At 40.4% G+C, this 12,542-nt stretch overlaps 1 protein-coding gene across 4 annotated transcripts in view; it reads left to right on the top strand.

Moving 5' to 3' along the window:
- The window catches only part of DCX (doublecortin), a 118,242-nt gene that overhangs the window by 90,511 nt on the left and 15,189 nt on the right, over positions 1-12,542 (top strand). For 2 of the 4 annotated variants that reach the window (XM_038416479.2, XM_038416481.2), the window contains exon 6: positions 6,847-6,944. In XM_038416479.2, coding sequence (XP_038272407.1) covers positions 6,847-6,944 — 98 coding nt within the window. The remainder of the gene's footprint in view (positions 1-6,846; positions 6,945-12,542) is intronic. The other 2 variants (XM_038416480.2, XM_038416482.2) reach the window with 1 other exon arrangement.

Raw genomic sequence — 12,542 nt, forward strand, 5'->3', positions numbered from 1 at the left:
CCCTGCCCTGAATCCAGAAGTATTAATTTCCTCATTGTCTTTTCTGTGGCACTCATGACTATAGTATCTGAGTGCTTCACAAATAATGAGTATTATCCCATTTTACAAATGGAGAAGTGAGGCACAAAGAGATTAGTTTTAGAGTAGCAGCTGTGTTAGTCTGATTCGCAAAAAGAAAAGGAGTACTTGTGGCACCTTAGAGACTAACAAATTTATTTGAGCATAAGCTTTCGTGAGCTACAGCTCAAATACAAAGAGATTAATATCAGATTGATCATTAATTTTGGGCTTCTCCATTTGAAATGCCTAGGGCCAGATTTTTCAGAGTACTTAGCATTATACAGCACTTTATGTTCAAAGCACAGCTCCCATTGACTTCACTTGCAGCTGTAAGTGCTCAGCACTTCTGCAAATCAGACCCCAAGGCCTCAAATCAGGCATCCAGAAAATGAGGAACACACAATTAGTGACCACCTGAGGAAAATTTGGTTTAAGTGATTCCCCCAGCTTCATACAGGAAATCAGTGACAGAGAAGATAGAATCCAGTTCAGCAGGGTAGCATTCAATTGTCCTTTCTCTCCCTGCAGTCCCTGCCTCATTCACTGTCCACCTTGCATCTTCTGCAACGAATGAGGCAGGTGTCTTACAGACAATAGCCTCTTTCACTGCACAACCCTTATTCATCCCTAGAGCACAGTCCATCCTGTGCACTGAATGAAAAAATAATATGTAATCACATAGTTAAAGGCTGTATCATAATGAATACTTGCAAGGGGGCTGAACTAAGATTGCACAGGCATATATGCTATTGCACGGGCATATATACTATTTTACACATATAAACAATAAAGGCTTAATTTGTATTCAACCATTCATTAATTCGGAAAGTTGATTATAAAGTCTGGTTTTCCAGGAGCTATGCATATAGGTGCTGGGTGGTGCTGGTAGCCTGTGATAGACAGTAATACTAGATGATCTCTTAAACTCTAAACTCTATGACTCTATACAGGGCCAGATGCCCAGCTAACATAAATCATCATAGCTGTATTGACTTCAAAAGAGCTATACCAGTTTGACCAGTTAGGACAGTGGTGGGCAACCTGCGGCCCATAGGCTGCACACGGCCCATCAGGCTAATCCGCTGGCAGGCCATGAGACAGTTTGTTTACATGGACCGTCCACAGGCACAGCTGCCCGTAGCTCCCAGGGACCACAGTTCGCTGTTCCCAGCCAATGGGAGCTGTGGGAAGTGGGGCGGGCTGCAGAGATGTGCTGGCCACCACTTCCCACAGCTCCCATTGAACGGCAAACCATGACCACTGGGAGCTGCAGGGGCCTTGCCTGTGGATGGTCAATGTCAACAAACTGTCTCGCAGCCCACCAGGCAATTACCCTGATGGGCTGCATGCGGCCCGCGGGCCGCAGGTTGCCCACCATTGAGTTAAGATCTGGCTCTAACACCTCACTATTTGGTTCCATTTGAGTTCAGAATACATTTTTTAAAGTATGATAATGAATGGGATTTTTACTACAAAGCAGAGAGAAAATCAGATCTATTTCCCAGCTGTTTCTGCTACTGATAAACAGTACATGAATATCCCTATTGTGATACATCAGTCTCATCAGATTGCTGACTAAATGTCCTTTTTTCACCAGTGCTCATCAAATATTAATAGTATTGCTATAGCACTTATGTCTTATTGTATTAGGGAATTTCTCTCCTCCCTTGCACCAATTACATACTTTTGCTGCCCATTGATGCCTGAACATTAGCAATTCTACTAGTTCTCTGTTTGCAAGAGGAAAATGTTGATGCTGCAAAGAAATCTCATTTTCTTTCTTTGTGTGTGTTTCCTGTAAGGAGAGGTTGCTTTCTGTCTCAAGGTCAAAGATAACAGTACAAAAAGAGTCAATTTAGAAGTTAGAGTTGGATTTCCAGATAACACTGAGTATGTTAGAGCTATTTTACCCACCGGCTTATATAAAAGAAAAGCCAAGGTCCCCGCTAAACAAACCTGTCGGAGATCTAAAATCTATTTGTCTGGAATTGTCTTCAGTTTATATTTTATGTTGTACAGTTAATAAACTCAACTTTTATGCATCTGCTCGAAATGCTAATCTGCTCAGATTTCAAGGGTGAAGTAGAGTGAATGACCATGGCCAGTAGGCAATCTATCCTATTTTCCAATACAGTTGACCAAAGTCTGTTCTTACTGCAGAATGGTTTGAAGTGAATTGTAAGGTCACTCCATTCCCCAGCTCTCTGCACACCAGTATTTTGACCATATTTTAATAGAAATCTCATTCCCAAATGGTACACATTTGTAATGAAAAGAGAGGCTATTAATGGTGACCTAACTTCTCTACCTATCAGCCCCTCAGAGTATCATTGAATACGGAGATGAAATGATACTGACAAATGTACATTACAAAAATAAAGGGCCAAAGTCAGAAGTGAGTCAAATAAATCTACACTGATATGACATATACTTTCTTCGGTCCCCCAGAATGAGAGTTGCACGAGTTTAGACACTCTTGAACTCACATCCACATGTCAACATGTAACTTGCATTATCTCGAAATTTGATCCAAAGATATTAGCTAAAATTGGTATTAAAAAGCATTGTAGATGAAGTATAGAGAGAGAAGATACCTGAGGCCATCTTAGAAATGAAAGCAACTGCCCAGAAGTTTGTGGGAGGTCAGGAGTGTCTCAGGGACTCAGAATAGGATTGCTTCATTGGAGAATAAATTACTCTAGCAGCTGACCAGAAATTCCAATGAATTTACAATTCTAGATCTCAAAACTGGGGTCAGGGGGTGGAGAAGCCATTGTGACTTTGCAGGAACGGAGCAGCAATGGGACTTCAAAGGCAGAATGTCAAGAAAGTTAGGAACCACAGAAGTAAAGAATTAGGCTGAAATGGGCCTAGGTGCACAAGTGGTGTGAGAGGAGGAACAGGAGCCCTCCTCCAACCTTGCACCAACTACAATCATTAAAGCAGCTCGTCAAAGCCTTTCACTGCTACATGCATATTGGATTGTTACTGGGGCCTAATTTAATGCAGTCTAAATTTAATAAGCTCCACCATTCACTCAATAGGGGAGGGATCTTTTCCAGTATTTAGCTTTAATGGTGAACATGGGGATATCCCTATGAGGCTGTCTGTTGCAGATAGGTTCTCAGGATTTTATTTTTATTTTTAAAACACTGTGATTATAAAGTGGTAATTGGGAAGGAAAAACATACAGCAAATATTTTAATGGCAAAACACAAAACCACGTAAAAAGGGATTCATTCTTCACACGGCAGTTACACAAAACACCTTACTACACTAACAATGTGAAATGAATGGAGGGAAACTATTGACAGAGGATGCTAATGGATTGAAATAATGAATGAAAGTTGTGGTGGAAACACAGACCACTCTGGAGACAGTACTGGGATTGTTCCTCATATGGAAATATGAAGACGAGGCGCCAAATTCTGGCTGGCAATCAGAGAGACGCATAATGGATTCTCAAACATGTGCCTATGGGTCAATCCTGCAAGGTGCTGAGCACACTGGCCCTAATCCAGCAAAACACATAAACACAGTAGGACTTATCCTACACTACTGAAATCAATGTAAGCTTTGCCATCGACTTCAGTGAGTGCAGGATCAAGCCGATACTTAACTTTACATATGTGAGCATTCCCGCTGAAGTCAACGGCAGAACTTACATGCTTGAAGTTAAGTACATGCTCCAGTGTTTTGCTAGATGGGAGCCATAGGCTTCAAAGTAGTACTAATCAGAATGAGATCAGCCCTGCATGTAGGCCTGGCAGTCTATTCCTACTGGGGCAAATCTTAAAGACTTCACTCCGTTTTCAGTCAGTCCTTATTCAGGCTCAAGAGGAGTAGGCTAGGAAGTGGTAAAAACCTGATGTCAGAACTCTGCATTCTGTCCAGGAGCAGAAATAACCATGAGGGTGACAGGTTATGTCAGTAAAAATCATGAAATGATGACTGCCTAGGAAGTAGTACTGCAGAAAAGGATTTGGGGTGGGGGGGCTTACGGTGGATCTCAAACTAAATATGAGTCAACAGTGTAATGTTGTTGTGGGGGGGAAAAAGGCAATCATTCTGGGATGTATCCAAAGGAGAGTTGTAAGCAAGACACAAGAAGTAATTCTTCCATTCTACTCAGCACTGATGAAGCCTCAGCTGGAATACTATGTCAAGTTCTTGGCACTACACTGCAGGAAAGATGTGGACAAATTGGAGAAAGTCCAGAGAAAAGCAATAAAAAATATTAAAGGGTCTAGAAAACATGACATATAAGGAAAGATTGAAAAAATGGGGTTATTTAGTCTGGAGAAGAGAAGATGGAGGGTGCGGGGGGACATGGTAACAGCCTTCAAGTATATAAAAAGTTGTTATAAAGAGGAGGGTGATAAATTGTTCTCCTTAATCATTCAGAACAGGACAAGAAGTAAAGGGCTCAAATTGCAGCAAGAGAGATTTAGGTTATACATTAGGAAAAACTTCTTAACAATATGGGTAGTTAAGCACTGGAACAAATTACCTAGGGAGATTGTGGGAACAGATTAGACAAATACCCTGGCAGGGATGGTCTAAATAATACTTAGTCCTGCCTCAGTGGAGGGGACTGAACTAGATGACCTATTGAGGTCTCTTCCAGTCCTACATTTCTATGATTGTGAGGTCACCGCGTGTATATACATATATATATTTAGGCCACGACCCCTATTTAGGCTGGCCCAGAACTGTTATATAGAGTTAGTATTGCATAGGTGAGGCTCAGGCTATCTGTCCCTGTCCAGGCAAAACTCTAGATGACTTCATAGATGTAAGTACCACAGATATGGGGCCTAATTCTCATTTCTGCTAAGGCCCCTTCACATGATTCTGAAGGTATAAAGGAGCCTTAAACTGGGTATAAATGTCATTTTCTCCCACTTTAGGGTATTTTTATGCTACTTATCTAAACATTATTTTTCACTCCATTTTCTGATCTTTAAAATTTGATATACCATACACCCTGCCTGCCACTATTCACGGTATTATGCCTTATAAATTGTATAGGCCTGATTTTCAGACAATTTAGGTGCTCAAATTTATGCTCAATTACATGCCTCATTTGCACATGCAGTTGCCATGATTTCATGCAGTAATCCCAAATTCCTAATTTTTGCCATCCTGGCATGCGTCTACTCGGCGCAAATTAGGCACATACATTTGCACACCCAAATAAGAAGACAACAAGTCCTATCTTTGTACTTTTCTTTCCTTCTATGTAAAACTTCAAATTAATAAAACAAATGTTGTTTGTTTTCTTGGCAGAGGAACATTCTGTTTAATGTATGTATCTGGAACGTTAGCAATGTTTAATGCCATTAAAGAAAGCAACAATCAAAACGTTTGATTTTTTAGTTTTGGGGATTGTACTGAAGGAATAAGCATCATGGCTTGTTTTTTGATATGTCATTTTATGTAGACTTGAATGGGAAATTTTTTATTTCAATGCTTATTTAAGTAACTCCTTCAGCCTACTCCTGCTTGGATTACTCAGAATTGAAGGACCCAAAAAGATAATATACTTAGACGTGGCCAGCTTGACTCTGAATTCCCTTCCACAAAAACCAGTGGAGTTGCGCCATTAAAAGCCATGTGAACAAGAACAGAATCAGGGTCTGTCTCCCTGGAATTGAAGCACAGCAGATAGAATCTAGCAAAAACATTACCAAATTCACACAAAGGAAACATATCCTTATGAAATATTTACTGTGACACTTCATAATATTCAAAGTTATGCTCTACTTTAAAGAACATTGGTGGCAGTAAGATTTTCGCTTTCCCTCATTTGATTTTTGTTCACGGTGTTTTGTTTTTTGTTGTAATTTGGTGTTTATTTTTATTTATTTATTTAGCCTATACAGCCATAATAGCTGTTTCTGGCATAGACCCCAGCTGTTTCACTTTGATTAAAATCCAGTTGCTAATAGGCTATATGAAGACAGCACAGATCAACTCTCTAACACTTTGTTCAGAGGTTTGGTTTAAATGAAGTTTACTTTTTTTAATGATTTATAAAAGTTGGGAAGATTTTTCTTTTCTTTAGTGGAAAACCCAGAAGGCCAGGTTGTAGCTTTGACACACAGGCCTGTGCTGGGTGCAGAGTGAAGCTACCTTGCAAGGGAGCTACAGGAAATGTATTCTCACTACACCACCTTCAGGAGGGTATTCACTCCTCCATGCACTTGCCCGCTCCCCAGTCCTGAGCATTGGGCAAATGGGTATAGCTATGTCTGTGCCCTTCAAGGTGGCTGACACTTCAAGAGTCCTTAGCACTGAATGCAATCTGTGGGCTCAAGAGACTAAGTTTTATATACATTTTAAGCTAATGTATGAACTCACTGGATAATATTTAAAGTTAGGAATCTAGGCCATTATAGACTTTGCTTTTCATTGATAATTGAAAGTACTGCATAGTTTAAATGGTATTAAACTGCTTGAAAGTCTGGAAATCTTACAGTGGGTTTTTATAGTCGATTACTACATTGAATCAGTTTGGTAAATGTGGGATACTATTTATAAAGTAAAATATTGCCTCTCAGCTATGGCAATGCCCTGTATTTAGAACTGCTGAAACATTCAATCCGGTGAATAATTATTTTGTTCTTTTGATTTTTTTTCCCCTGCCTGAATTATAGATGAAATAAACTGAAGCCTTTAGATGTTACCAGTCTGAATGTTTTCCATGTCCTGAAGTAGAGAAATAATCTGCTTCTTGCTTTTCTTTGTGAATTCATTGCTGACTTCTGTTTTGTTTTATGACAGCAAATGGAACATCAAGCAGTCAGCTGTCTACACCCAAATCCAAGCAGTCTCCAATCTCCACACCTACCAGTCCAGGGAGCCTCCGTAAGCACAAGGTATTACGTTTCTTATACCTTACTAAAACTGTTCCTAGCAACATATACCTAGACATAGAGACAAAATGGCTAAAACGAAGCCACATTCTCTGGGTGGCATAACTCCATGGGTTACACCGTCAGAGAATCTGGCCCATTACCTAGAATCTTTTTGTTTTCAAAGACTAAAAATCCACCGTGAATACCTGTAAATGCACTTTGTAGGCTAATAAGGCAGTATGTCAGTAGCATTGACTTTGGGGAGCTTTGTACTGAATGTAACACAAGTGAGGGCTTTTTCAGATGATTGTTTCCTCTGCAGCTGTTTTTAGCATTGACCTTAGAAACGGCTTGTGCCTGTTTCCACATACAGTCAGTTTGGTACGTTCCCCTGAACAACAGGAACAAGACCTCGGATTGGTATATCCCCCTGAACCTCTGCTGCAAGGAATAAATGAACAGAAGGAAATGCAAGGCCCACAACTTTGTCTCTCACTGTCCATCGAGGCTCTTCTCAACACTTGCACACTGCTGCTGCAAAAGCTAATGGAGAATCAGGATGGCCTCCCTTAGTTACACCAGGATTTCCTATAGAACAGCAGCTGAGATTCTCACTTTATATATGGAACACAGAACTAAGCCCTTCATTTTCTAAGCACTCAATCCAGTATCTTTCACTAGCACTAAATTCACACAGTGCTGCACTTTCTTATCTGTCAATTCAAATTTCTAGTAGTTGTAAAATTTTAGGGCAAAACTCTAACCACCAATGAAGGTCTGTAATCTGCCAGGTTAAAACTGGACCCAAATTGCAGAATTCAGATCTGAGTCCAGATGAGAAGCTCCCTAAAGTTAGGGGACTGTTTGGATCTCAGCTGTTGGCTTGAACCCATTCTCAGTATCACATATTTTGCATTAGACCATCTTGCCGGACTACCACTGCTATAGGTGGGAGTTCCATGTGAGCTACTTAATAACAATATTTATGTTTGTAAAGTCCTTTCATTCCCCAAATCTCTTCATTCCCCAAATGTCATACTGTCAGCACTGCTGAAATACATTCACCTTTAGGTGGATGGTGTATAACTCTGGGTGGGAGGGGAAAGGAGGAATTTTAATTTTGGCTAAAGATCTTGTGGCAAATTCCTGCCCTTATAAGTAGTGTCATGAAATCCTTAATGTCCCCATAGTTGAGATAAGATGTTGGTTTTAAGATCACATCCAAAAAACCCTAAGAACATAAGAACATAAGAAAGGCCATACTGGGTCAGACCAAGGGTCCATCTAGCCCAGTATCCTGTCTACCAACAGTGGCCATTGACAGGTGCCCCAGGGGAAGTGAACCTAATAGGTAATGATCTAGTGATCTCTCTCCTGCCATCCATCTCCACCCTCTGACAAACAGAGGCTAGGAATACCATTCCTCACCCATTAAGGGACTTAATCTCCATGAATTTATCCAGTTCTCTTTTAAACTCTGTTATAGTCCTAGCCTTCACAACCTCCTCAGGCAAGGAGTTCCACAGGTTGACTGTGCGCTGAGTGAAGAAGAACTTCCATTTATTTGTTTTAAACCTACTATCCATTCATTTCATTTGGTGGCCTCTAGTTCTTATATTATGGGAACAAGTAAATAACTTTTTCTTATTCACTTTCTCCACACCACTCATGATTTTATATAGTTCTATCATATCCCCCCTTAGTCTCCTCTTTTCCAAGCTGGAAAGTCCTAGCCTCTTTAATCTCTCCTCATATGGGACCCGTTCCAAACCCCTAATCATTTTAGTTGCCCTTTTCTGAACCTTTTCTAATGCCAATATATCTTTTTTGAGATGAGGGAACCACATCTGTATGCAGTATTCAAGATGTGGGCTTACCATGGATTTATATAAGGGCAATAAGATATTCTCCATCTTATTCTCTATCCCTTTTTTAATGATTCCTAACATCCCATTTGCTTTTTTGATGGCCGTTGCACACTGTGTTGACATCTTCAGAGAACTATCCATGATAACTCCAAGACTCCCTCATGCAGGAAACTGCATGGAACTCCGTTTATAACCCCCAGACAGATGAAGGGGCTGAACCAACCTTTCTGTGACTTGAACCGATGGCTCTGGGGTGTAGTGGTATGATGGGCCATAGATCACTGATCCCATGCCCTCTATTTTAGAAACAGAGAGAATGACCCCTGATATAGATCCGCAGTGTGGATCAGAGAGGATAATTGTGCCCTTAAATTGTATCACTTTGAAATAGTTTCTGGTATAGTGATGTGGATATTCTTCATATACAGTCATCACCTAGTAAACCTTTCTCTCTTGGAAAGCCTAAAGTGCTGGCAACTCTACACAATGAAAGAAATGTGCATGTCTAAGTCGTGAACCTAATATTGCCTTATAAGGAAATTTAAAAAACAATAACTTTACGTCATGCTCTGTTTTACAGGCTACGAATTACTATGTAATTACATTCTGTGATAATTCCTTTCTGGTGCAATGACTGCTTTTCCCGGTAACATCCTCTCATTTACCATGTCATCAGGAGGGCAGCAGGGAGTTTTATTACATATCTGTGAACTTGTGCTGCTGTCATCTATGACCACAGGTGGCTCTTTTGTTAAAGGGTCTCTCAGCATTCACAGTAACTGATTCTGCTGCTCAGCCACTCTTTTGACTTCATCCAGTTTGTCTTTCCCATTGGCTTCTTCTGATCTCTTTTCTGGGCTATGCTACCCCACAAGCTTGGGTATCCTCTCTCCAAGGTATCCTCACTCGATATAAAACACATGCTTATTGTTAATTTCAGGGGTGAAATCCTAGACCCATTGAAGTCAATGGGAGTTTTGCCATTTACTTCAATAGGATCAGGATTTCATCCTAGATCTTCCTTTGAAATAAACAGTCCTCTTCATGACCTGACTCTTCTGCTCTCCAGTTGCAGGTGGTTTCTTCATCTCTCTGATAGTCTCCAACTCTCAGAGAGCCCTACAAAAGAATTAGGCAGTTACTTGGTTAAATTGCTTCTGTGCGTTTTCTGAAATCAGAGGAATGTAAGGATTTTCCTACAAACTTTTTTATAGAAAACAGGTGGGTCTCTTAGTAAAGAAGAACAATGATCAACATTCCTCATGCCTCCTTACTTCTTCATGGCTGAGGGCTAGTCTTACGCTTCAGTATGTAACAAGATCAACATGGTCGAGGTAGTCACTAGTAATGGATATAAGATTTTAATAGACCTTTGATGGCCTGGAGGGGTTAAGCCAGTGGAAATAAAGTACTTTGGGCTGAAATTTGGATGTATTTGGGAGCACATTTCTTGAACAGATTTTGATTTTCAGGTCGGCATGGCCCCGTTGCTAAAGGCTGCGAACTAACAAATAAAACAATGTCCTTTTTTTTAAATTACAGACCCCACTCTACTTTTGGCACTCAAATGTAATTGAATAAACAAATGCCCCTGGCAGTCTGAGTCTCCATTATAGGGGGCTGAATTAAAACAAAGCCTTGGAATAATCATTAAGGCAATGAGGTCTGAAAATCAACTTAGTTAGGATTTGACTAAGCCAATGAAAAGACTCCCATTGCTCATTATGGGCCAGACTGAGCAATCCTTACTCACTTTGAGTGGTGCATTATTCTTTGAGCAGTCCCTATCTGAGGATTAGGGTGGTTGACTGAGGATCAAGGTGAGTCATGGGATCAGAATCTGGCCTGTAGTAATTATGGGTCTGAATAAAAGCCCAGTGAAATCAACGGAAAGTCTCCCATTAACTTCAGTTGCTTTGATGAACCACATAGCATGTAGGACCTGAAGGCCTGCCCCCTGTTTTGGGACACTGGAGTCATACCACCCAAGCAGGACTTCCCAGAGATCCCTACACACCTTAGGCATACATAATATCCAGTGAAGCTGGGGAAAGATGAGCTGGAGACTAGCTTCTGAAAATCTTGGCACTTTGCATATTTCAGTCAGATCCTTAATGTTATTTTAATGTACATTGTTATGATGAAATTAACATGTTCAGAAGGGACTTCTAGGGCCTGATCCCAACCCCAGTGAAGTCAATGAAAAGACTCCCATTGATATCAGTAGGCTTTGGATTAGGTCCTTAATACCAAATGTTTATCCTGGCTGAGTCTGGTCTTTGAATTTGCATACTCACTTTTTCACATGCAACTGCCTGTGGCTGCCAAAGTGTGTGTGAATCAACTTAGTGCATGCAAGAGGGCATTTCCCTGTACATATAGGTGTTAATACACACAAAACAAGTGCACAGTCTCTTCTGTTGGTACAGTCTGATGTGTGTGCAAAGTGCAAGGCGTAGGCTTCAAAGTAGCTCTTAGCAATTCCTATAGAATGCCTGATCTTTAATAGTGCTTTTGAGTACTTCCTCAATCACATAATCCCTGTAGAAAATTCCTCTTGCTGGTGAAAGTAGCAGAGGTTAAGTAACAATCCGTCACTTGTCTCATGGGGGCAGCTCCTAGCCCACAGCCTGCACGCAGCAGTTGTTCATGTATTTTTCAAGTCTTTAAGGCTCCCTTTTATACCTCAGTAATCAAGGATATGAAAATACTTTTCAAATATTGTAGGGTTGAGGTTCCCCCCTTGGCTTATAACTAAAATTATAAACTCATCTTGTTTAATGGTTTATTTATGTTTGTTGCCTGGTTGGCTCTCAACCATTTTAGTGAATTCCCATCTAAAATCTACAATTCACTGTGATTACTGAGGGCAAAGCTAATCAACAACAGGCTTCTCCACAGAATTAACCATAGACATGAATGTAACCTTTTAGGTTACTAGAACTTTCATAAAAAGAAAAGGAGTACTTGTGGCACCTTAGAGACTAACAAATTTATTAGAGCATAAGCTTTCGTGAGCTACAGCTCACTTCATCGGATGAGCTGTAGCTCACGAAAGCTTATGCTCTAATAAATTTGTTAGTCTCTAAGGTGCCACAAGTACTCCTTTTCTTTTTGCGAATACAGACTAACACGGCTGCTACTCTAGAACTTTCATGTGTCATTGTTTTGTTTCCAGGAGCTATTCTAGCACTTGATAAAGAAAAACAGCTTTATCTTTCCCCTTTATCTGTTCTCTTAGAAAATCCCCCATCCCAACCATTGTTTTGAGGCTTGAGGTGTGTATAAAACCCCCCTGCCCCAAACAAATTCTTTGTGCTTTTGCTGTGTTTTGATAATAGCCCCTCCCAGTGCATAACACAGCATTCAGTAAGGAACAAGCAGAGCTTTAGTGTTCTTTAGTGATAGTTTGCATACATGGATCCATATGGGACATTTTAAGAGGTGGGACAAGATCGAAGCCTAAAATAGGAACTTTGGAGTTCATATCCAGAGCCCGAGCCAACTTTGGTAGCCTGGACTCATTTTTAAAGCCATCTAATTATTAATGTATAATTATGATGGGCTTGAAATAAACAACATGTGTTAGAGCATGTAATATCCCTCTCAGCTCTCTAGAAAAGTTCTAGAGAAGTTGCATGGGGCAACTGTCAAATAAAGGTAAGACTCTTTATTCTGGACCTAAGTGCAAGCTGACCTGTATGGCAAAAGATTCTATTGATTTGTGCAAAATCTAGCACAGATGGACACTGAG

This window comes from Dermochelys coriacea, chromosome 9 (assembly GCF_009764565.3).
Source record: "Dermochelys coriacea isolate rDerCor1 chromosome 9, rDerCor1.pri.v4, whole genome shotgun sequence".
Lineage (NCBI taxonomy): Eukaryota > Metazoa > Chordata > Testudines > Dermochelyidae > Dermochelys > Dermochelys coriacea.